We start from the raw sequence: 22,291 nt of genomic DNA, 5'->3' as shown, positions 1-22,291 counted from the left end.
GTAATTCTTTATTATAACTCCCCGCTGTATTGTAACAGGATATGGCCGCTTCCACTACCTGCTACTGGCGGTCTGCGGACTCGTCAGCACGTCCGAGGAGATGGACGTCATCTCCATGTCCTTCATTCTGCCGTCCGCGCAGTGCGACTTAGACCTCACCACGCAGACTAAGGTACGCTACCTCATGATCACCTTAGCTGTAGCGCTACCAAAATAAACTAGTATTTGAACCCCAAAGAGTGGTGCGAGTTGTCTTAAATGCTCCATCTTCTAGTTGAGGTGGTCTTTGACCCACCAATTCGCTGATCTGATGATCGATGATCGGCCCAAATCCCTGAATTCACTAACCCGAACAGACAGACAAGACATCCTCCAGACCAAGCATAGTCGCGCTACCCCATCTGTTACAAATATACGGTAGTTTTACTCCAGTTTCGATCAAGTGTCTTTGTGTGACGCCCAAGTGTCTTCGTCCCCCGCTCCCCTGTATTTTTGGCAGCATCGGTTTCATGAAATAATTGCTCTAAGGTAAGCCAGAGGATGTCTTGTCTGTGCCCGAACATTGCTGAATTGATAAAAGGTAACATGATCTGGTAACTGTTGCAGGGATGGCTGAACAGCATAATCTTCATCGGCATGATGGCCGGCGCATACGCGTGGGGCTCTGTGGCCGACTCGCTGGGCCGCAAGCGCGTGCTCATCGCCATCTCCGTGATCAACGCGCTTGCTATCGTGGCTTCCTCCTTCAGCCAGAACTACGAGCTCTTCATGTTGTTCCGCTTCATCAACGGAGCTGCGTGAGTTACTTGCTTGTACTTAGATTTTATCCAATAGCTTAATTAGTTTAGTAGCCTTAGCATTACTAGTCACCGCCTTTTTTAAAGTGAGTTACAAATAGTAGGTACAAATAGGGAGTTAGTAGCTTTTTGTATAACTGTGGTCGTTTTAGAGTGGAAACAGTTTTTTAAGTATTATTCGTAGACATTTTATTTATATCGTACAAAAAGGCAACAAATACTTAGCTGCGTGACTTCTAAATAATAATATTATGGTAAAATAAGGAATGATAATGAAAACTTTGTATTCAATTCAATTCAATATCTTTAATGTCAAAAAACACATGTCAAAATATACAATAGGTACACAATAAAATTAAAAATACATAATCCACACAAATTAAAAAGGAATATATACAAATGTCAGAGTACATAATATATACAATGTCAAAAATAGTGGTATATACAAATGTCAATAAAACTACCAAAAAAATAAAAAAATAAAAAATACAAATGTCAAAAAATATTACTAGACTCATTTTACATTAAATTTACAATAAAATTCTTTTACCGTGAAAAAAGCCCGGTCAATCAAAAAATCTTTCAACTTTTTAACAAATAGCTCATAAGAAGCCGCCTCTTTTATTTCACGGCTCAGGCTGTTATAAATTTTAATGCCAACTACCCCCAGCGAGTTGGATGATTTTACGAGCCTGACAAGGACAGATTTAATATATTACCACCTGTTTTGTACCCTTATTTATGCAAATAAATATTTTGAATTGAAGCTTATGGAGACTAATGAAAACTATAATCACTTTACAGACTCGGAGGCTCAGGTCCCGTCATCTGGTCGTACTTCGCAGAGTTCCAGCCGAAAAACAAGCGCGGAGCTATGTTGAGCTTCATGGCTGCTTTCTGGACGCTCGGCAACCTGTTCGTGGCCGGTCTTGCCTGGGTTATCATCCCCAGCGGTAAGTCTATTTATGATCCTTCAACTCTTATTTGATTGATTATGTATACCTTTGAACATAGCCATATTAGAGTCTATGGCATAGACTTTCCAGCACTGGTACCCAATAGCACCTTACACTAACACTTCATACGTAACTATTATACCTTGTTTTTGATGATGGAGGCTGAGGCTTTGAGTGGTCAACTAAATCTATTATCTAAGCGCATTTATTTTATTCCTTTTCCAGGAATTGGAGGAGAGACTAACGGCTTCGTGTACAACTCATGGCGTATCTTCTTACTTGTGATGTCTCTACCATCATTCGTCGTCGCCGCACTCCTGTTCCTCTTGCCCGAGTCCCCCAAGTTCCTCATCTCCACCGGCCGCCACGAAGACGCGCTGGAAGTCTTCCGAGGCATCTACGTCATGAACACCGGCAAGAGCAAGGACCAATACCCTGTCAAACAACTCTTGGTAGAAGAACCCATGCACACTAAGCCGGAGAAGCAGATTGACACGAAGGAGCCACAGGTGCCGAAGTCGAAACTAAGGAGGATGTTCAGCGACATTGTGGAGCATAGCAAGCAGTTATTCGTACCGCCCATACTCAAGTTCACGACGATATCCATTACCATCAACTTCACTTTCCATATCGGGTGAGTTAAGGCAAAGATCAATGTTAAAATCCATTTGATGTTTCCAATTTTGTGTTTCTTATCGTAGAAAATTAAACACGTACTAATTTATTACACATCGTTGCAGATACTACGGACTCATGATGTGGTTCCCTGAAATGTTCAACCGTTTCGATGAGTGGTCAAGAATGAACGACAACGCACCGGCTGACATTTGTCAGGTAACTTCCCACTTACTGGAATGAAACATGAAACTTTTAGTACCTAAGGTGCTTTTCTTGGGAAAATTGTGTCCATTTCAATGTCAAACAATTCTTGAACCGAATCTGTCTATAAGCTACTTAGACCGTCGTGATAGTGATCAGCCATGTGATCATGAGGACCGATAACCACCACAATGATACTTTTTTTTTTAAAGGGCTTTTGTCACGCAGTGATACTTGCTATTCATTTTGGCTTCGCTTGCTCTTCCATAACACTGCCCCAAAATGTGTAATATTTTGAGCAGTTACTTTTAGTACTTCCGAGTTGAGTTGGTCATAAAATTCATATATTCAATACTACAAAATACTTAGTCGTCACATCTACTCGTAAACGATCAATTCACACGCACACACTAGAACGCTCTAACTCTAAACTAAACGCATATCGTGTTATCTTTGTTCCAACATGAATAAAAATAATTTGTTGGTTTCAGGTGACCCGGTACGTGACGCAGTACGGCACGCACTCTGCCGACGCGACGTGCGACTCCAGCATCCGGTCGGACGTGTTCATGGAGTCGCTCATCACCGTGGCCGCCGCCATCCCCTCCAACATATTTGCCGTGCTGGGCATGGACCGGCTCGGACGCAAGTTCTTCCTGGGTAAGTCACTAGACCATCCAAGGTCTTGGATTTTTTTACGTCCTCTTATCTCACCAAAAGGGAATAATGCTAATTAATCTTCATAGCTCAGTGCGCTCCTTTTAAAGTTTGTGTTTTGCTGCTAATGATAATGGTTTCGGCGGAAACGTTGCAATAGCCTTTTCCACATGTTCCGGTTTGAAGCTAGACTGAGAGACTGTGACATCGGCACCTGCAACTCTTAGGGCTAGCGTGCACCAATTGCAACAACCACAACTACTGACTATCTAACGATTGAACGTTGAACGTTTTTACGGTGACGAACCCTTGAACGCGTCCACTCTTATTGTAAGGTTGACTACACTGTTATACCGTCATCGCTAGTGAATGTTCCTTAAAGGGTATCTTTGATTCCAGTGTTTGCGACATTCTCGGCCGGGCTGTGCTCTGCGGCCATGTACTTCGTGTACAACAAGACTAACAACCTGATCGTCAGCGCCATCTTCAGCTCCGTCATCTCGTGCGGTAACGCCTCGCTCGACTGCCTCATTACTGAGGTCTTCCCCACCAACTTACGGTGAGTTGGGGTCCCCTATGGAGGATTCAAATAATGGCTGAAGTCGGGTTGCGTCTTACTAAAGTTAAAGGGTTTCAACCTACTGTCGTCATCATCATTGGCCTGTAAGTCCTGCAACGTCCATGGAAGACAACCAAACGGTTGCAATCTAAATAGAATTAAAAACACTTCCTACTGTGATTGTACAAACCAATACGGGGCTGCCAAGCTCGCCCACATTTTGAACAAGAATATTGCCCATTATTTTAATAACATTTCATTTACAGAGCTACTGGCGTGGCGGTATCCATGGTGGCAGCCAGGCTCGGCGGCATCATGGGCAACGTAGTGATCGCGGCGCTGCTGGACCAGTACTGCCCCGCGCCCACCTTCATCGTGGCCGTGCTGCTGGCCAGCGGCGGCCTCATGTGCCTCTTCCTGCCCAACACCACAAGACAGGCGCTGCAGTAATCTACGGCTCATATGGAGATTGTCTTCGTCTCCTAGACTGTTAAGGACACTGCGAACTTGTTGTAATCGGGATCCTCGTCTTTTTACCCGGTTAGTTTAAATATTGCTCCGACGCCTGAAGACTTGGCGCAAAAATTAGTGTAAAAGTTTTGCGGAAACATTTACAGCGGGAGTTCTCTAAGTGTTCTTAACATTATAGCTAGGGACAAGATTATTTTAGTTCGACTTTACCGTAGGAGTCATGACGGCTAACACCCGCGCATAACTTGCTCAGATAAATAGAAAAGGGGACTCTGTTCTAAGAACTGTTCCGCGCGATTTAATTATTTCTATTGACCTATCTTTATGCTCGTTACCGCGTTGGACACGAGTTCCTATAAGTTGGATTGTCTGACATCGATAACGCGCATAAAAATTCGTTTTTTCAAAGCAAGTCAAGGAATCCGATGTAATGTTTTGTTACAAGTGGGAGCGTTGATGTTCGTATAGAATTTAGTGGCGATCGAAATCTGCCATGTGATAAAATTAAGTATTCATTCATTTAAACATTGTTGTAACTAGTTCGCTCATATTTGTACAATATTTTTATACACGTTTTTAATTTATGATATTAAATGAAAGGACGAGCAATATTTTCTACGATAGGTAGTAATAGTGTAAATATGGCTGTCGTTACGTTGAAGTTTTACTTGTGTAAAACTAGTAACGAACTGAAACTTGATACTTGTGAAAATATCCTCGCATCACTCGAAAGTTTTTTTTTTAATAAATGTAGTTTCTTGATCCTTCCGCAATGTTTCATGCTGTTCCTTTGTTCTTCAAAGCCACTCTTCCCTAATATTATATAAAGTATTATAGCTGTAAGACTTTCCATCTACATTTCTGTTGTACAGATAAGCAATGCAAATATTTTCATATTACGAATTTATGTAGCGATTGTTACCGTAGTCTGTAGTACGTAGTTTGTAGTAAAAATGAAAGACCATGCGATTTTAATAGAATAAAGTAAATTGGCTTCTGGTGGCCATGTCAGGCAAGAGTTACTCAACCCTGTCCTAAATAATATAAGCGCAATACCTATTTGACTTTGTCATTGACAATACTTTGTTCGATTAATTTAAGCAAATAAATATAATTTTACATGGAAACGAATAAATCATATTGAAGAAATGAAGAGTTGTTTTAATTTTCGGCGCGCCAATAATATGCGCTCACTGTAAGTACCTACTTACGTAAATGTCTTAAGTAGGTAGGTACCTATAGGGATGACGAGTATAGGGAAGTCGGTTCATGGACCACCTAGTTATGCGATCACTTCGGTTAACTTAGAAAGCTGAAATTTGGAATCGGTATGCCTCAATACAGAGCTTAAATCGAAACGTTGTTTTAACTGGATTTAGACTCAATTTATGGTAATTTGAAATACACAAAATTTACTAAGGCTGCGGCTATAGTCTAATAGTCTGCGTCGTGATTATGTAGGTACTATGTGTATGTATGTGGTGTGTGTGAATAATGTGAATCGTAGGGATTCCGTCCTCGACATGCGACGAGTAAACAGGAACAGAATTACTTAGGTACGCTTATAAAACGCTGGTTTGTTAAACCGTTTATTCTACTTTATAGCCAACTTTCTCAACTGCTTTAAAACGGCTAACACGGCCGACAAAATTAATTAATGTAACTCAACTCAATTAAATTCCTCTTTACCTCAAAATAGGTCACTTGGAGTGAATAAGAATAAGAAGGTTATCCCCTATAAAGGATTAAATGAAAGAATGCATTCGATTAGAATTTATTTATTTAAAACTACATAGAAGTTACACTAAGACTTCTTTCTTCTTAGTCCGATCTAGATTCCGACATAGATCACTCGAACAAACCAATAATGTGCTTTGAATATGTTTAAAATGTTACATCAACAAAATTGTACTTAACATTAACTCCACCTCATGTAGACGCGGGTCGCGCTGCGCCCGCCCGGCATTCCTGTTCGCACCTCAAATCGCTTTCGCAATTTCATTCTTTGTTAGACAATATAAAAAATATGATTACCTAAACTTTTATATATTACAAATACGATCTCGTAACTTTCTTATGATCCAACAATATCATTTATGCATTAAAATTTACAAATGTAAATTCTTAAGACTAAAATAGATACTGCCCTACTAAGCCAAATAACACTTTCTCAAAAGAAAATTCAATGCTTACTTACTCCCCTATTCATAAAACTTAGCAACCTCTTATAAACCTCAGTTAAATTTTGTCCCATTCTAACAAACAAAATGACGGATAGGGACAGCCGATTATCAACTGTTTGTTAGATTTCAATGAATGAATGATTGTTATTGAGATAGCGCTATTTGGCTTAGGAGGGCAGAATATATTGACGCCGTCGGCGCTCGGTATGTTTAATGTTCGGCTAGACCGAACCCAGAAGTCACTCGCACCACTCTAACGATATATTTACACTCGCGTTCTTTTTACATCGCCCGCGCGATGGCGGCCCAACTATAACGAGAGCCGAGCGGCCCGTCCCGCGTCGACCGGCCGATCACACTATACGGATATATCGAAAGACGACAAACATAATTGATTGCACATGTAAAACACGAATTACATTTATAAATAAACATTCTCAACACGAAATGAATAAAAAACTCGGCGCCGTCTAGCTGGCCCGCGCCAGGTCGTCGACGGAGAGGCGCATGGCGGGCTGCAGCGGGATCTCGGCCGACGCCTCCGACGTGTCCGAGCACGGCGTGAGCAGCCGCCGCGACCACAGCGTCTCCTCCGCCGAGCCCGACGACCCCGACCCCGCCGGCTCGTCCGTCAGGATCGGCAGCGACTTGCCCACCGTCTCCTCCTCCAGCAGCAGCGGCATCGACATGGGTTGTGGTGCCGGCTCGCTCACGTTCAGCATCGCCAGCGGGTCCGACACGCGAGGCGCGATGCGCGGGTCGGTCACCGTGATGGGCAGCTCCAGCGACGTCGGCACCGTATGCGGCGTCACGCCGATCACCGCCAGCCCGTCCTCCAGCGAGCTCGGCACGGCCGGCTCCGCGTCCGCGTGCGACGGCACCTCCACCGGCGTCATGATCGGCTGGTGCAGCGTCGTGCTCGTCTCCGACACACGGCAGTGCACGGACACGTTCGCGTTCAGGTCGCGGAAGGGCGCGTCCTCGCGCGGCGGGTCGTGGAACACGTCGCTGTTGGCCAGCGCCGCCTCGAGGATATCGCGCCGCTCGGGCGCCTGCGCCGGCTCCGTCATCGGCACCAGCTGGTTGTTCTCAAGCACGAGCGGCCGGTTGTCTATGGGCGTGAGCGAGCCGTTGTCCTCGACGCACAGGTAGAAGGAGCCGGGCGGGCCGCCGAAGTGCTCACCGGGCACGGCCAGCAGCTGGCCGTCTGCGAGCGGCGCGGGCGGCGCGACGACCGGCGCGGCGGGGGAGGGGGAGGGGGAGGGGGAGGGGGGGCGCGCGATGGCGGTGGAGGGCAGCAGCTCCTCGAAGTTGTCGAGCTCGGAGTAGGCGGCGGGCGCCGGCGCGGCGTGCGACAGCGGCGTGAGCGCGGGCACGGGCGCGGGTGCGGGAGCGGGAGCGGGCGCTATCGCTATCTCCTGCTTGAGCTTCTTCGCGGGCGTCGGCGACATCGTGGCCGGCCGTCTCATCTTCTTGTGGACCGCGGGCGCGATCGCCTCGTTGGACGGGATCGTGATCTGTTTCTGCACGACGATCTTGTTCTCGGGGACGGGGGCCTTCTGCACGATCTGGCCGGTCCGCTGCAGGTGCTCGAACTGTGCCGTCGTGAGTTGCATCACCGCGCCCGATTTCTGCTGCAAAAAGATGAGCGGTTCCGAAGAGGTCTTCTGGATGGTCTGCGCGAGTTTCTTCGGTTCGGCGGCGATGATCCGCTGCTTGGGCCGTATCTCGGGCATAGGCGCTATGTTCTGCGCGGTGGTCGCGACGCGTCCGCCGACGATCAGTTGCCCTTTGGACGTGATGATGGCGCTCTTTTGTGTTTTTGGGACTATTTTCGGGGGCGGCGTCTTCGTGGCCGCCACCGACGTGACGATCGTTTTCTGGGGGGAGTTGGTCGTTATCCGGTGCGTAACGGTCTTGAGTTGCGACACTTTGGGCTGCTGCTTGTTGGGGAAGAGTATTTTCTCGTGCTCGGGGGTGAGCACTATACGGGACTGCGTGCCCTGCGCGTTGGTGATGATCATGACGGTGCTGCCGGGGCCGGCGTCGGCGGGCTGCGGCACGAGCTTGGCGGACACGGGCTTGTTGTCGGTGGCGGGCTCGGACTTGGAGACGAGCACGTGCGCCTTGCCGGTGCCGGGGTCGATGACGATCTTCTGCGTGCGGTTGGGCCGCGGCGAGCCGCCGGTGGGCAGGATGATGAACTTGCCCGGCTTGGCCGCGCTCGGGGCCGCCGGCTCCAACTTGGTGGGAGACTGTTTTATTTCCTTGACGGTAGGGTCGGCTTTAGTCATAATAATTTTCTGTTTTCCGGTCGCTTTATCTATGACTAACATCGGTTTCGACGCCCTGAGCTTGGACGACTTGGACAAAATGTTAGGTGTGGTCGCTTTACTGACCTCGGGCATGGGATTCATTAGCAAGGTTTTGAGTTCGGGTTTGCTCGGGCTGATCATGCTGACTTTTTCGCTTTCGATCTGTTTCGTTTTGACGAGTTTAGGGGGATTCGTGGGGTTGGTGATGATTTTGCCGTCAGACATAACGATAGGCATTTTCTCAATATTCTCTGGGGTAAGAATGTCGTCGGAGAGCACTATGGGCATGGAATTGATATCATAGAAGGTGTCATCCGCCGCCGGTGGTTCGCTGACCGGCTTCGATTCATTGACTGGAGCCATCAAGGAGAGCTGCTGCTTTAGCTTTTGTAATTTAGAGGCAGGTTTGGTAATTTTCCGTATCTTCTGTTGGATGATGATGGTGTTGGCATCGTTAGGCGCGTCAGGCGTGGCCTGGATGGTGTAGGTCTGCATGGCCGAGCCCTCCGGCGGCGTCTTGCCGGTGCGAGAGAGAATTATGTTGTCTGGTGAACTCAACTCGTTTATACTATTGATAATGTTTTTGCTAGGCGTATTTCGACGAATAATAATCTTCTGCTTGGGCGATTGAGGTTTGTTCTTAATGGAACCTTTGTTGACATCGAAGTTAAGTATTTTCTCTTTTCCGGTTACCACTAATTGTTTTGGTGGCATTTTACTGATTATTTTCGGTACACAAGGTTCTTCTAAAATCTTAAGCAATTTGGAAGATGATGTTTCAAATTTAGGCGTGTTGCTGATTAGATCATTGCTGGTGTCTGAAACCGATGGCGTAAGTTTTGGTTCAACGGTATTGTTTGTTTCTATTACAGTGGTCTGCACAGTATTTAAAGTATCTATAGAATGTACATTGTCTACTCCAGGTATTTTGGATTCAGAAACTTTAAGTTTATGATCGATACATTCTGACATTTCAACTAGAGATTGTGCGGCATTTAAATTTTGACTCTTCTCTTCTTCAGTTTCATATCTTGAATTCAGACTGTCGCTACTTAATGGTAGTACAGATTCGTTTATGTGTTCCACAGAGTTGTCAACTACAGACTTGTCCTCAGATCTCGCTTCCCCCATTGTATCATCATTATCTTTAGTGTCATTTATACTTTCAACTACCTCTTCCTGAAAAGATTCACCACTGGCAAAATGTGTTGACAAATTCATGTTTTGTTGATGTTGACTAGATGCATTGTTTTGTATAGCTGTTGATGGAAGATTAATCAGCGCCTCCGCTATTTGCAGGTCAGATTCAGATGGTATGGAGTCAACTACTGTTTCTGAAACTAATTCAGTAGTTTCTTCAGATATTTGTGGAACTTCTATTATTTTATCATTGCATGTGGATTCAGTAATAGTTTCATTTAAGTCAACATGTTGGGTGAGCATGTTGTGGGATTCTGTATTAGTTTCATTTAAGTCAACATGTTGAGTGAGCATGTTGTGGATATCATTGTCGTGCTCATTTGTCCGTTTTAGGGAAACTTCACATGTGATGGTTTCTTCTGTAATTTGCTCTATTTCTTGAACAATTTGTTTATTTTCTACTAATACATTGTCTTTATCGGTTTCGTCAATACCATTGACATTGTTACTCACTCCGTTATCTTTATTGTCATCTTCGAACAAATCTTCAGGGGGATCGTCGCTTATAACTTTAGTAACCCTGTCAGCCTCTCTAGAAACGCTTAATAGGGCATCTACAGCGGATGCTGTAGATTCATTCATGAAAGGTTCAACCAATTGTTCACAAGGCGTTTGTGCAACTTCTGGTGTTTCGCATAGATCATTTCTTTCTGTATGGTTACTATCGTCTATTTGTTTCTCACTGTCGTTACCTAATTTACCGTCAAGTTTTTCGGTGTCAATATTATTGAATGCTTTTGTAATGGGTTCATGTATTTCTTTATCAGGTTTATCTTTATTACTTGTTTTAATTTCTTTTTCAAAAAGTTCATGTATGTTACTAGTAGATTCTTTCATTTCGCTTCTTTTGTCAAGTATATTTTTATAAATTGGTTTTATTTCATTTGCAAGTGAATTCTGTATATTACTATCGTTTGTTTCCTTATTAATTGGTTTTATTTCTTGTGTAGGGTATAAGACATCCTGATTGTGCTGATGTGACTTAGATTCTACCTCTTTTTCATCAGGAGGCGCCAAGTTGTGGCTTACTATATCTGACTTACTATTAGCACCATTCGCAGCGAGTTTACCCTCCGCGGCTAATTCCATGTTTATTTTTTCTTTTTCTCTTAACTGTGCCGCTTCGGCTTTCATTTTCTTGAGTTGTATTTTGGGCGCGAGGCGAGCAACTTTAACTGGTTCTATCGGAGGAGACTCTCTAGCTTCAGGAGACGACGCCACTTCTGAACCGTTCAATTCAGTTTCCACGTCCATTCTTTCGGCGTTCAGCTGTTCGGCGACGTACTTCCCTATTGCATCCTGGCTCCTAGAGTGCCGACTTCGAAAAAATGTTTTAGTCTTAAAAATTGCTTTCGTCGGTGGTGGTTCTGGAGCGACTTTCTCAGTCGGTTTACTAGATTCTGGTATCGGTTGCGCCTTTTTGTCAGGGGACTTTACGATAGAAGGCTCAGGAAAATTTTGCTCGACGGTCAAAGGTTCAGGCACCGCAGGCAATTCTGGAACAGTGGTTCTAGTCAGCAGGTCCGCAACTTCTCTCGCCACGTCATCCTCGTCGATGCTGATGCTTTTTCTTTCTTTCCTCTTCGCGGGATTCTTGACCCGCGGTATTTTCCGGCCGGCGTCCGCCTCTAAGGACCAGTCTTCATCTTCGCAGAATTCGTATTTGGAATCGCTCGAGGATTCCGGTTTCTCGGCGGCAGGTGCGTCGTCGGGCTTGCTGGCGGCGGCCGGCAGCGGCGCCGTGGGCAGCTCGGCGGGCGTGGGCTCGGCGGGCGAGGCGGCGGCCGCCGAGGGCGACGACGCCAGGTCCGGGCATTTATCGTCGTCTTCGTCCATGTCGTCCCAATCCGCTAAAAGGCTACTCTTAATTTCCTCATCAGTCTTAGGTTTCTTCACTTCTACGGGTTCCGGGAGCTCGTCAGTGGAGCGTTTTTGTGCTTGAGATTTCTTGACAGGTTTATCTTTTTCCTTTTCCTTTTCCTTTTCTTTTTCTGGCTTATCTTTGCGCGGTTTCCGCGCTTTCGGCGTTTTGTTCGGGGTGGCCTTGGGGGATGGTTTGGCGGCAGGTTTCTTGCGTACGGGCGAAGGTGTGTATGGTGTGTATGTGGCACTGTGTGTTTTGTTATGTAAGATCAAGACGTTGAGGCGCGTGGTGGTGAACGCGCACAGAGTGCAGGGGTACACGCCCGCGGCGGTGCTGGCCGGTGTAGTAAATGTAGAAGCGGGCTTATCTGCTTTGGGAGTTTTCTCTTCGGCAGTTTCGGATTCCGACCCCGCGCGGCTCGTCGACGGCGTAGAGGAGGCATCGGTAGCTTGGCTGGGAGTCTTTGACCCCTGAACTATGATATGTACCTTGTAATCACTCTTGTCTCGATTTACCTGCAATAGATACAAACCGTTATATTTTATCGTCATTTTAGCATAAATAGTGTGCCTGTGGTAATAATTTTACCATAAAGAAATTGCTACTCGATAACACATTGTACAGTGTAAAAGAATACTTAAAATAATGAGTATTGATTCTACCGCAAACATGTAATTTAAACTATTTAAGTCATTCTATCTGTAAATTGAAAATTAATAATGTTTAAGGTATGTACTGTTCAATTATATTACTTATGTTATCTGCTAATTCTATTAATACTTTAACTCATCATGTGTATTGTATATTTTGACGATCTTAATATGTATTCATCTTTAGTGTACCTAGTCGACTTCCCAGAAGGCGGATCGATGATATATCGATGATGGCGAAACGTGCGGCAGAACCGACGATCTAGTGTCGAGATTTTAGACTTTAGATTCTAAACCTAGAACTACATTTTAAGAATTAGATTTAGGGGAAGACCTATGTCCTCAATAGACGTCGTTTAACTTATGGTGCTAATTTTTAACAAGAAAGGAAGAAAGGTTTTGTAACATTGTCAGCTGAAATGAAAATAACTAGTATTATTAAAATGTAGTGTACTCACCCTTCTTATCGGAGTAGCTGCAGTCGAAGTGCTCTTAGGGGTGTTTGGTTGCCTTCCTCTCCCTCTACCTAAAGTCCAGAAATAAGAAATTTTAATTATACATACTTTTAACCTTCTGAATCCAGAAGCAGTTGTTTTTCTCAAAAAATCTGAATATCAGAATAAGTTCAGAATAGAATGTGGAACATGTAGAAAAAATTGTATGCAGGGTCTCAGGAAAATAAATTAGTTCTTTTATTTTTGACATAAAAGGTATAGCGTGGAGTAAAAACTGAATAAAAGGTCAAACTGCAATGTATTAAAGGTTAACCTTATAAATTGGTATGGAGAAAAAAATTTGTAACATTGTAAGGATGAAACTAAATTACAACCCCACATCCCCTTCCCCAAATTTTTCAAATTTAATAAAAATGGGGTGTATTTTTACGTGATACAAGATAATTTTTTAACCGCCTTCAAAAAAAGAAGGAGGTTCTCAGTTTGACCCGTATGTTTGTATGTTTGGCCGCGATTATCTCACGTTTGGTTCAACCGATTTTGATGCGGGAGTCAGAAACGTGGTTGTTTACCTTATAAGAGCAACCTTGAAATAGCAAAAAAAAGGTGTTTAATACTAAAGTTCAATTCGACACACATGGAGACCAATATCTTTGTGGTTTATTAGTTGCTGCTATAGTACAAGTTGATCATAGAAATGGGTACAATCACGTTCTTATTTAACTGTATACAGTCAGCACCAAATATATTATAGCTGCGAAAGTGGTCAAATAGTTCGTACACCATTGTTGTTGATTGTTTGGGCTTACGAATAAATACTCACTTAGAGAGAAATTTAAGGAAATTGACATAATGACAGTGCACTGTCAATACATTTATGAGAATATTCTGTATGTACATTAAAATATTGTAAATTTTAGGAAAAATTGTGAAATTCATAATATTAATACTAGAAATAAACATAAGCTCGCAGCGCCCTTCACTCGGCTCCATAAAATTAAAAAATCATTCATGGGTAACTGTGTAAGATTTTATAATAAACTTCCAAACCATATTACTGAATTATCTATTAATAAATTTAAGAATTATGTAAAGCGTAAACTTATTTCTAAAGCTTATTATACCACACAAGACTACATGAATGATAATACAACGTGGGATCAATTGTTATTCGAAATGATTATTTATTTATTAGGTATATTTGATTATTGATGAGGAAATGGATATTCCGATGTATGTACTTCTTTTATGTTTTTTTTGACATTTAGATTTAATTCTAGAAAATCTAGACTAGTATTTTTTATACAATTTTTTTTATGTTTGACGATTTGTGAAATTCTTAGTGTTAAATTTGATCTGTATAATAATCCAATGTTATTATGGAATAATATTAACATCAATAAATTGCTCTGATAATTAGATTAAGATAATATGTACCTAATAACTATTCGTAAGTGCTTGTTCCTAGGCCTACATGAATAAAGTATATTTTGACTTTGACTTTACTATTTTATTCTATTCTATATATTTAGTGACACACTGAATATCAATATTAAACTTGAAAGGTCCAGCCTGATGAAGTCTACGCTCCGACCTACTCGAGCCCATGTTCAAAACCCCGAAAGCTTTCAACTCGAGCTCTCTAACCGCTTTGCTTGCCTAGAGAACTTGGCTTCAGTGGACGAAATCAACGACGGGCTAGTGGAAACTGGCCACACAGTAGGGTCTAAGTTTTTTAGACCCCGCCGTAAAGATAGACATCAGAAATTGACCGAGCAAACCTTAAACCTCATGGCTGAACGACGCTCGCTACAGTTGCAGTCTCCCGATGACGCGGAGTCATATAGACAGCTCAATAGACGTATATCTAAGTCCTTGCGACATGATCTGCGTCTCATTAATACTAACCGTATTAAAGAGACTATTGAGCGAAACCAAGGCTCCAAAGTGTTCGCAAAGGACAAGTCTATTGGGCAAAGCCAGCTGACAAAGCTGAAACGGGAAGATGGCAGCATAGCGTCGAGCAAAGCGGAGGTTTTAGGTGAGATCGAGAGGTTCTATGGACAGTTATACACTTCGATCGCAAAGCCCGTTGACAGCTTGGTAGGAGATCCAAGAGCCAAGCTGTCCCGACATTATACCGAAGATATCCCGGACATCAGTCTGTACGAGATTAGGATGGCCTTGAAGCAGCTTAAGAACAACAAGGCGCCGGGCAAAGACGGAATCACTTCAGAGCTTCTGAGAGCGGGTGGAACACCGGTACTTAAAGTCCTCCAGAAGCTTTTTAATTCCGTCTTGTCCGAGGGCATGACGCCTGAAACATGGAATAGAGGCGAGGTGGTGCTGTTCTTCAAAAAAGGTGATAACAACCTATTGAAGAACTACAGACCCATCACGCTTCTGAGCCATGTCTATAAGCTGTTTTCAAGGGTCATCACGAACCGTCTCGAACACAGACTTGATGACTTCCAGCCTCCCGAACAAGCCGGTTTCCGAAAAGGCTATAGTACCATAGACCACATCCATACGCTGCGGCAAGTTATACAGAAGACCGAAGAGTATAACTTGCCATTATGCTTAGCGTTTGTGGACTATGAGAAAGCCTTCGATTCGGTGGAAACATGGGCGGTGCTTGAGTCTCTTCAGCGATGCCATATTGACTATCGGTACATCGAAGTGTTGAAGTGTTTGTATAGTAACGCCACCATGTCGGTCCGAGTACAGGAGCAGAGCACGAGGGCGATTACATTGCGAAGAGGCGTAAGGCAGGGAGACGTTATCTCTCCGAAACTGTTTACTGCCGTAATGGAAGACGCCTTCAAGCTCCTGGAATGGGAAGGACTTGGCATCAACATCAACGGCGAATACATCACTCACCTTCGATTTGCCGACGATATCGTAGTCATGGCAAAGTCGATGGAGGAACTCAGCATGATGCTCGATGACCTCAACCGAGTTCCACAACAGGTGGGCTTGAAAATGAACATGGACAAGACGAAACTTATGTCAAATGCCAATGTTGTGCCCATCCCAGTCTCTGTTGGGAACTCGGTACTCGAAGTTGTTGACTCGTACATCTACCTAGGACAAGTAGTCCAATTAGGTAGGTCCAACTTCGAGAAAGAGGTCAACCGCCGAATCCAACTCGGTTGGGCAGCGTTCGGGAAACTACGTAATGTCTTTTCGTCCGCCATACCTGTGCCTCAAGACGAAAGTCTTTAATCAATGTGTGTTACCAGTGATGACTTACGGCTCCGAAACGTGGTCTTTCACTATCGGCCTCATCTCAAAACTCAAAGTCGCTCAACGAGCTATGGAGAGGGCTATGCTCGGAGTTTCTCTACGTGATCGAATCAGAAATGAGGAGATCCGTAGACGAACTAAAGTCACCGACATAGCCCACCGGATTAGCAAGCTGAAGTGGCAATGGGCAGGCCACATTGCACGCAGAGAAGATGGCCGATGGGGTCGAAAAGTGCTCGAGTGGAGACCACGGACTAGCAAGCGCAGCGTAGGACGTCCACCCACAAGATGGACAGACGATCTTGTTAAGGTCGCCGGAAGACGCTGGATGCGGGTCGCTTCCAACCGGCACGTATGGAGGTCCAAGGGGGAGGCCTATGTTCAGCAGTGGACGTCTTATGGCTGAGATGATGATGATGATGATATATTTAGTCCGTACTAAAGTGTGACGAAATATTTGGGCACTTTGGCTGCTACAATTTTATTTTACCACACCAGTTCGGAAAGGCTTACTTTGCACTTCAAAAACTGATAGCAAAGTTGCATTTTATTCACATGTGAGGCAAAGTAATCAAATGCAAATTTTGAGTTGTTTTCTTATGTTTGCTGGTAGAATTGACTTTTAAATTATGATTTTGGACGATAAATATTTAATAACATTCATTTGTATTTGATTTGGTTTGATTATGTTTGATATTTAACATTTAATATTTGCTTCAGGTTGGTGTGGTGAAAAATTGTGTTTCACTCGGGGGAAATTTTGTTTAACCCTCGTGCTTTGAAACCCTCGTAACGCTCAAGATTCCATTTTTCGAACCAATTTTGGAATCTTTCTCTTGATCGGGTATCAATATTAGCACGAGCGGTTAAACAATAACTTTGCCCCCTTGTAAAACAAATAACTATTTTATTTGTTGACTGTACCATTAACGGCTGGTTAGCAATCGTCACAAAACTGACGGTCAATGTCAAACCCAGATCAAACACATACAAAAGTGTCAGGGAAGTGACTGTTAGACGTGACTTGAACACAACTTAAGTCGCTCTTTAAAGACTTTAAAGTACGAGTTAAAATGGAAAGATTGTTTCTCCTAAATAATGTCACCCTGTATATTAGAGACCGAGCTTTGCTCGGAGAACATATAAAAACTCAAAAATGCGCGTTTTCCCAGAGATAAGACCTAGCTAGATCTATTTTTCGTCCCCGAAAACCCCCATATAGCAAATTTCATTCAAAACGTGATACATATTAGAGATGGGCCGAATATTCGGTAATTATTCGGTATTCAGCATATTTTTCAATGTTCGTATTCGATTCGGTCGAATAGTTCAGTGTTCAGTTCAAACTGCCGAATATTTACCGAATAAACAAATTCTTTTTTGGGCATCCGCGCGTGGGGACTTCGCGTTCAGGCATGAGACGGTTCCGTTTCTTTTCGTAAAACTCCCGACCGGTCCAGAGATCAAAGGTCAAAAACACGTGAGGAGTGCAGTGCAGATGGCGGACCTGCGTATGAACTTGTTTTCAGCGTTTAAGACAGTTTCTCCCAACCGAATATTCGATTCGGTATGATCTGAACCGAATATTCGGCCGAATATTCGTATTCGGCAAAGTCCATATTCGGCCCATCTCTAATATATATACAAGAATTGCTCGTTTAAAGGTATAAGATGCAATTACCGGGGGTCGTAGCTTTCTTGGATGCGCTACCGAAAATGCCCGCATAGCTCTCCTTCTTGGCTTCTTGGAACTCTTCACTGGTCAAGATATCCGGGTCACCACCCGTCTCGGTTTCAGCTCGGATCACATCTTCGGGGAACTTTTCCATGTGGGCATGCTTGGATCTGTACATTACTGTCAAAAAACAAAAAAAAAATGTTTTACTATTTTTTCTAAACAATTTCACACGTTTAAAATGCAATAGTTCACGCAAAATACAATGGCTTTGCAAGTTTGCAGAAAATACCAAGGATCACTAATTCATCTCATCATTGTCATCTTCCTCGCGTTATCCCGGCATTTTGCCTCGGCTCATGGGAGCCTGGGGTCCGCTTGTAAACTAATCCTAAGAATCGACGTAGCCACTAGTTTTTACGAAAGCGACTGCCATCTGACCTTCTAACCCATAGGTTCCCCTAGGCCTTATTGGGATTAGTCCGGTTTCCTCATGATGTTTGCCTTCACCGAAAAGCGACTGGTAAATATCAAATAATATTTCGTACCAATGATCACTAACTATCACATTTAAAATCGTGAATTTAAAGATTTATGCTACATAATTCATGGCTCACACACAAAGTTTACACAAGTTTGGTTGAAGCACTTTCTGCTTTGGTTTCATCTGATGATTTTTTTTATAAGCTCTACTTCAAATTGCAAGTAATTGTAACATGCAAGAGTCAAAAGCGACAAAAGAGCTTGTAGAAAGTCCTCCGTTATAGACGGTCTTCTCCATATTGACCTTACTTTCTTTCAGTTTCCTGGTTGCACTATTAGCCATTTCTCTGAAGGTGCAAACTACCAATATAAACTGGTTTAGTAGAGTGCCTGGGTTACTACAGTTGAGCTAACTTCAGTTCAGGTCAACTTTATTCGCTTCACTAACCAAAGTCAAAAAAATCTTACCAGGTATGTTGTATTTAAATTGATTCGGTACTATGTTGGCTTCACTGTGACTTGAGAATAAATTAATTTGCATATGATAGACAAGACAAAGGACTATCATATGCAAATTAGTGTAAAAAGCTGTAAAAAGTTACATGTAATAGCTCCCAATGCCCTGAGTTATAAGCTGGCACACTATACTTCTGGCTGGACATGTGAAATTTCAGTTTCCACCAAAAAACAAAAAATTCTTATGTTCAACTATAAGTATAGACTTGTTCCACAGTGTGGCATTTTGTAGTGCCTTGTTCAATGCTATAAGTTGAAGTATGTATGTAAAATTCTCTGTTCCTAATGTCAAACAGAAGTACCTACTTAGGGTGACACATAGTGCAACCATATGAGGTACAGTGCATTACAGGCCAAAGAATCTGGAATTTCCTGGATTCAAAGGGCATTAGTAGTGAGTGAGGGCCATCACTATAGATCACTGCTTGGTCGACATAGCACTCAAAGGCCCACAACACCCCAATAATATTAAAAATGGATATAAATTATACGTACACAATCCTTTTTTAATGAAGTCATGTTTGCGGCTGCAGTTGTATTTGTAAATTGAATTGATATTTTTCACATATTCGCTGAAAGAAATACAGAAAAATACATTAGTATTAAATTTATTTCATAACATTTCTATTATTACTAAGATTGCAAAGTAATGTCCAATACAAAATCACAACAAATTATGCAATGAAACTGTATTTATTAAAGGACTGAATAATTTAATAGTCTTTCTGATTTGATATCAAAAGGACTGCAGGGAAGAAGTGGCTCCAGGTCGTTCAGAACCATGACAAGTGGCATAAAATGAAGGAGGCCTACACCTGAAGGAGAGAAGAGCTAAAGAGAGAGAGAGAGAGAGAGAATTGAATACAAAGTTTACAGTAAAATGTATAGCCCAAGTGCCTAATATATGAAACACAAAAAGTGATCCAAATGAAATATTGGCATCAACATCAGCCTGCCTATTCAAGAGTTAAGGCGGTTTTCTCCTCCCTCGCCCAATGAGAATTGGGAACTTCACACAAACATATGCTTTTAATTACAGACATACTATGTACGTTAGGAACCTCAGGCAGTCTTTCTACACTCAAGGGCCCCCAAGTAATAGTATTCAGGTGAGTTTAAGCAAGCTACTTTTAAGCAAATTTAGATTATTCTAAATGTTCCTGCCAAAAAACTACCTTGGAGTATTCAATTAAGAATTGAATATTTTTTCTCTTTGCTAACCCAATATTGCTTCGGTGAGAAAAAAGAGGTTACAACATTTTTCAGGTGTTTCGATTACATACAAAGATCACCTGATTGCAGTTTGCATGATTGGTTTTCTCATTTTGTTTTACTATAGAACTAATCAATTTATCTCCTCAAATTTATTGCTTTTATTCCTGATTGAGATCATTGTGATATGAATACAATACAAACACAAATATGTGTAAATAAATACTGCATATATTTCCACTGCATAATAAATAATAATATAACCATTAATAAAAGGTAATGTAGGTAAACTATAGAACAATGGATTGGACCTAGTTGATGCTCTACATCAACAGATTTGTCAACAGGTACTTGTAAAAAAAACTTTAGCTTTTGTAACTTACTCATCCCATAAATCTACAACTTAATTATGTAAATATATAATACACCATAGAGTAAATGTAGAACAAAGGCAGGAGTGTGCATTATACATGCTTATATTATAAGAATCGACTGATTTTTCAGGTTATACTTGTAAACCTACTAGGTGCTTTCCTGAAAGAACTTGACGACTGCTATGGGAGGCTTCTTGAACGATGGCAGCACATCTGGGGGGAGCTTGTCCGCCCCGATCACTGCTCCGGGCCACCAGCAAGACCCTAGCTTCACCCACACCACCTCTCCGTCCAAGTAATTTATTTCAGTCTGCTCACACATCTTCACTTATCTGTTCAGGCGAAATGCACGACCATATTTTGTTGCACTGTAGCCACTGTGATATGTCGACTAAAACGGTTACCACATCATCGTCTCATTGTTGAGCTGTAACAGCTCTTATAACACTGCCATCAACAAATAAGAAATCCCGAATACGAATTATGTATGTAATTGTCAAAACAGTAGCAAAATATTAGTTGTAAATACTATTCGCCGACTGCTACGAAATAATTTTATTCGGTATGTCAAGGTGGCAGCATTGAGTTGACAAGCAGCCTCGATTTAGTCAAGCAATGCTCTTCAATATCAATATTTTTACTACGATTCAATTTAGTGAACAAAATAAATAATGTTATGAAATATTTAATTATTTTTGTTTTATTAGTAAGATATTTAAGGGTAATTATGTCCTGTAATTAAAAAAAATTAATAAGTCACGACGGAAATTATTACAAAGTACAGCGTCAGCAGATGCCAACATTCAAGTCTAAAGTAAAGTTGCCACCAAAGAAAACCTGAATAAAGGATACCATTCACATAAATTTATAGTTTGCAACAATTAAAAGATAATTAAACTCTAATGAAAAGATAAAAGAACCGTATTTTTAAACGCATATTATATTATATATTATAGTATATTTAACGCTTTCTCTGCAATATATTATTTCGTTTAGATTGGTTGGACAAGAGCGCTTCCAAGCACCAATAGGCGCCTATCAGCAAAAGATAGCAATTTGAAGAACCATGATTGTTCTAGATTCGATACGATACGTAGTGATTATAAGCGGTATCCAGACGGGATTATCAAATCGACCGATTTGATCAGAAATGAAATTGGCGTCAATCTCCAATTTAATCACTAATTTTAGATTTATGGTGATATTAGAGCCCTCTAAATTGAAAAAATGCCCCAGAACGAAAATACTGTCGTCACAAATTGGTAGGTATTCTTGCGTCCGCACCTTATTTTATCGGTAATATCGGTCATTATCGGCGGTTGAATTCGGCGAGCCAAATTGGCGTTTGCGTCCGCACGTCCTGATTCGATCGGGCAATTTAATCAGATTGGCGAAAAATTTACTAATCTGGATACGCCCATATATTCTCTTTGAGAGTAAGCCCCCATTCGCACGACAGCTTTTTCAACGCGCGTTAAAAAAGGGCTTGAATCTGTCCGCACTCTAAATTTGATTTAACGCCCAAGGCTTAAAGTCGAAAATTCAACAACGCTTGATAAAAAGCGCCACCGCTGTCGATGTCGTGTGAATACATACAAGTGCCGTGTTGTATAATAAACTACAACTAATAACTAATATTACAAGCGGAACTCATTTTCTAATAAGTGAAGTTAGAAAAGGAGTTCCGCTTGTAATAATTATTAGTTGTAGTTTATTATGCAACACGGCCAAGGTTATCCATTTGTGTCATTCAAACGCTTTTTTAACGCGCGTTGAAAAAGCTCCCGTGCAATGGGGGCTAACTCTCATACGTTGTAAATATATTAATCAAATATCACGCAAGATGGCGCTGTACCGGG

General features: G+C 42.3%; 2 protein-coding genes and 1 long non-coding RNA gene across 5 annotated transcripts in view; 2 read left to right on the top strand and 1 right to left on the bottom strand.

Annotated features, from left to right (window-relative positions):
- LOC134798698 (synaptic vesicle glycoprotein 2B) overlaps positions 1-5,412 on the top strand; it is a 66,292-nt gene extending 60,880 nt beyond the window's left edge. For both annotated transcript variants that reach the window (XM_063771083.1, XM_063771084.1), the window contains exons 5-12: positions 39-172; positions 607-797; positions 1,602-1,750; positions 1,979-2,387; positions 2,494-2,587; positions 3,064-3,232; positions 3,629-3,788; positions 4,055-5,412. In XM_063771083.1, coding sequence (XP_063627153.1) covers positions 39-172; positions 607-797; positions 1,602-1,750; positions 1,979-2,387; positions 2,494-2,587; positions 3,064-3,232; positions 3,629-3,788; positions 4,055-4,238 — 1,490 coding nt within the window. In that variant the 3' untranslated portion in view covers positions 4,239-5,412. The remainder of the gene's footprint in view (positions 1-38; positions 173-606; positions 798-1,601; positions 1,751-1,978; positions 2,388-2,493; positions 2,588-3,063; positions 3,233-3,628; positions 3,789-4,054) is intronic.
- The window catches only part of LOC134798741 (uncharacterized), a 477,103-nt gene that overhangs the window by 6,735 nt on the left and 448,077 nt on the right, over positions 1-22,291 (top strand). The gene's annotated exons all lie outside the window — the stretch shown is intronic.
- On the bottom strand, positions 6,022-21,002 carry LOC134798681 (uncharacterized). Of its 2 annotated transcripts, XR_010145249.1 has the most exons (6): positions 20,582-21,002; positions 19,342-19,418; positions 17,854-18,027; positions 12,930-12,997; positions 6,633-12,336; positions 6,022-6,406 (listed from the first exon to the last, which is right to left on the bottom strand). XR_010145249.1 is itself a non-coding variant. In XM_063771051.1 (5 exons), the coding sequence occupies exons 1-5, from the start codon at positions 20,752-20,754 to the stop codon at positions 6,913-6,915; spliced, it is 5,916 nt and encodes a 1,971-aa protein (XP_063627121.1). In that variant the 5' UTR covers positions 20,755-21,002; the 3' UTR covers positions 6,022-6,912. The 2 variants fall into 2 exon arrangements, 1 of the variants encoding a protein (XP_063627121.1); XM_063771051.1 differs by having other exon boundaries at positions 6,022-12,336.

Source organism: Cydia splendana, chromosome 17 (assembly GCF_910591565.1).
Source record: "Cydia splendana chromosome 17, ilCydSple1.2, whole genome shotgun sequence".
In the NCBI taxonomy this organism is placed as follows: domain Eukaryota; kingdom Metazoa; phylum Arthropoda; class Insecta; order Lepidoptera; family Tortricidae; genus Cydia; species Cydia splendana.
Note: the sequence above shows the minus strand (reverse complement) of the source record. Positions and strands in the feature narration are given on the sequence as shown.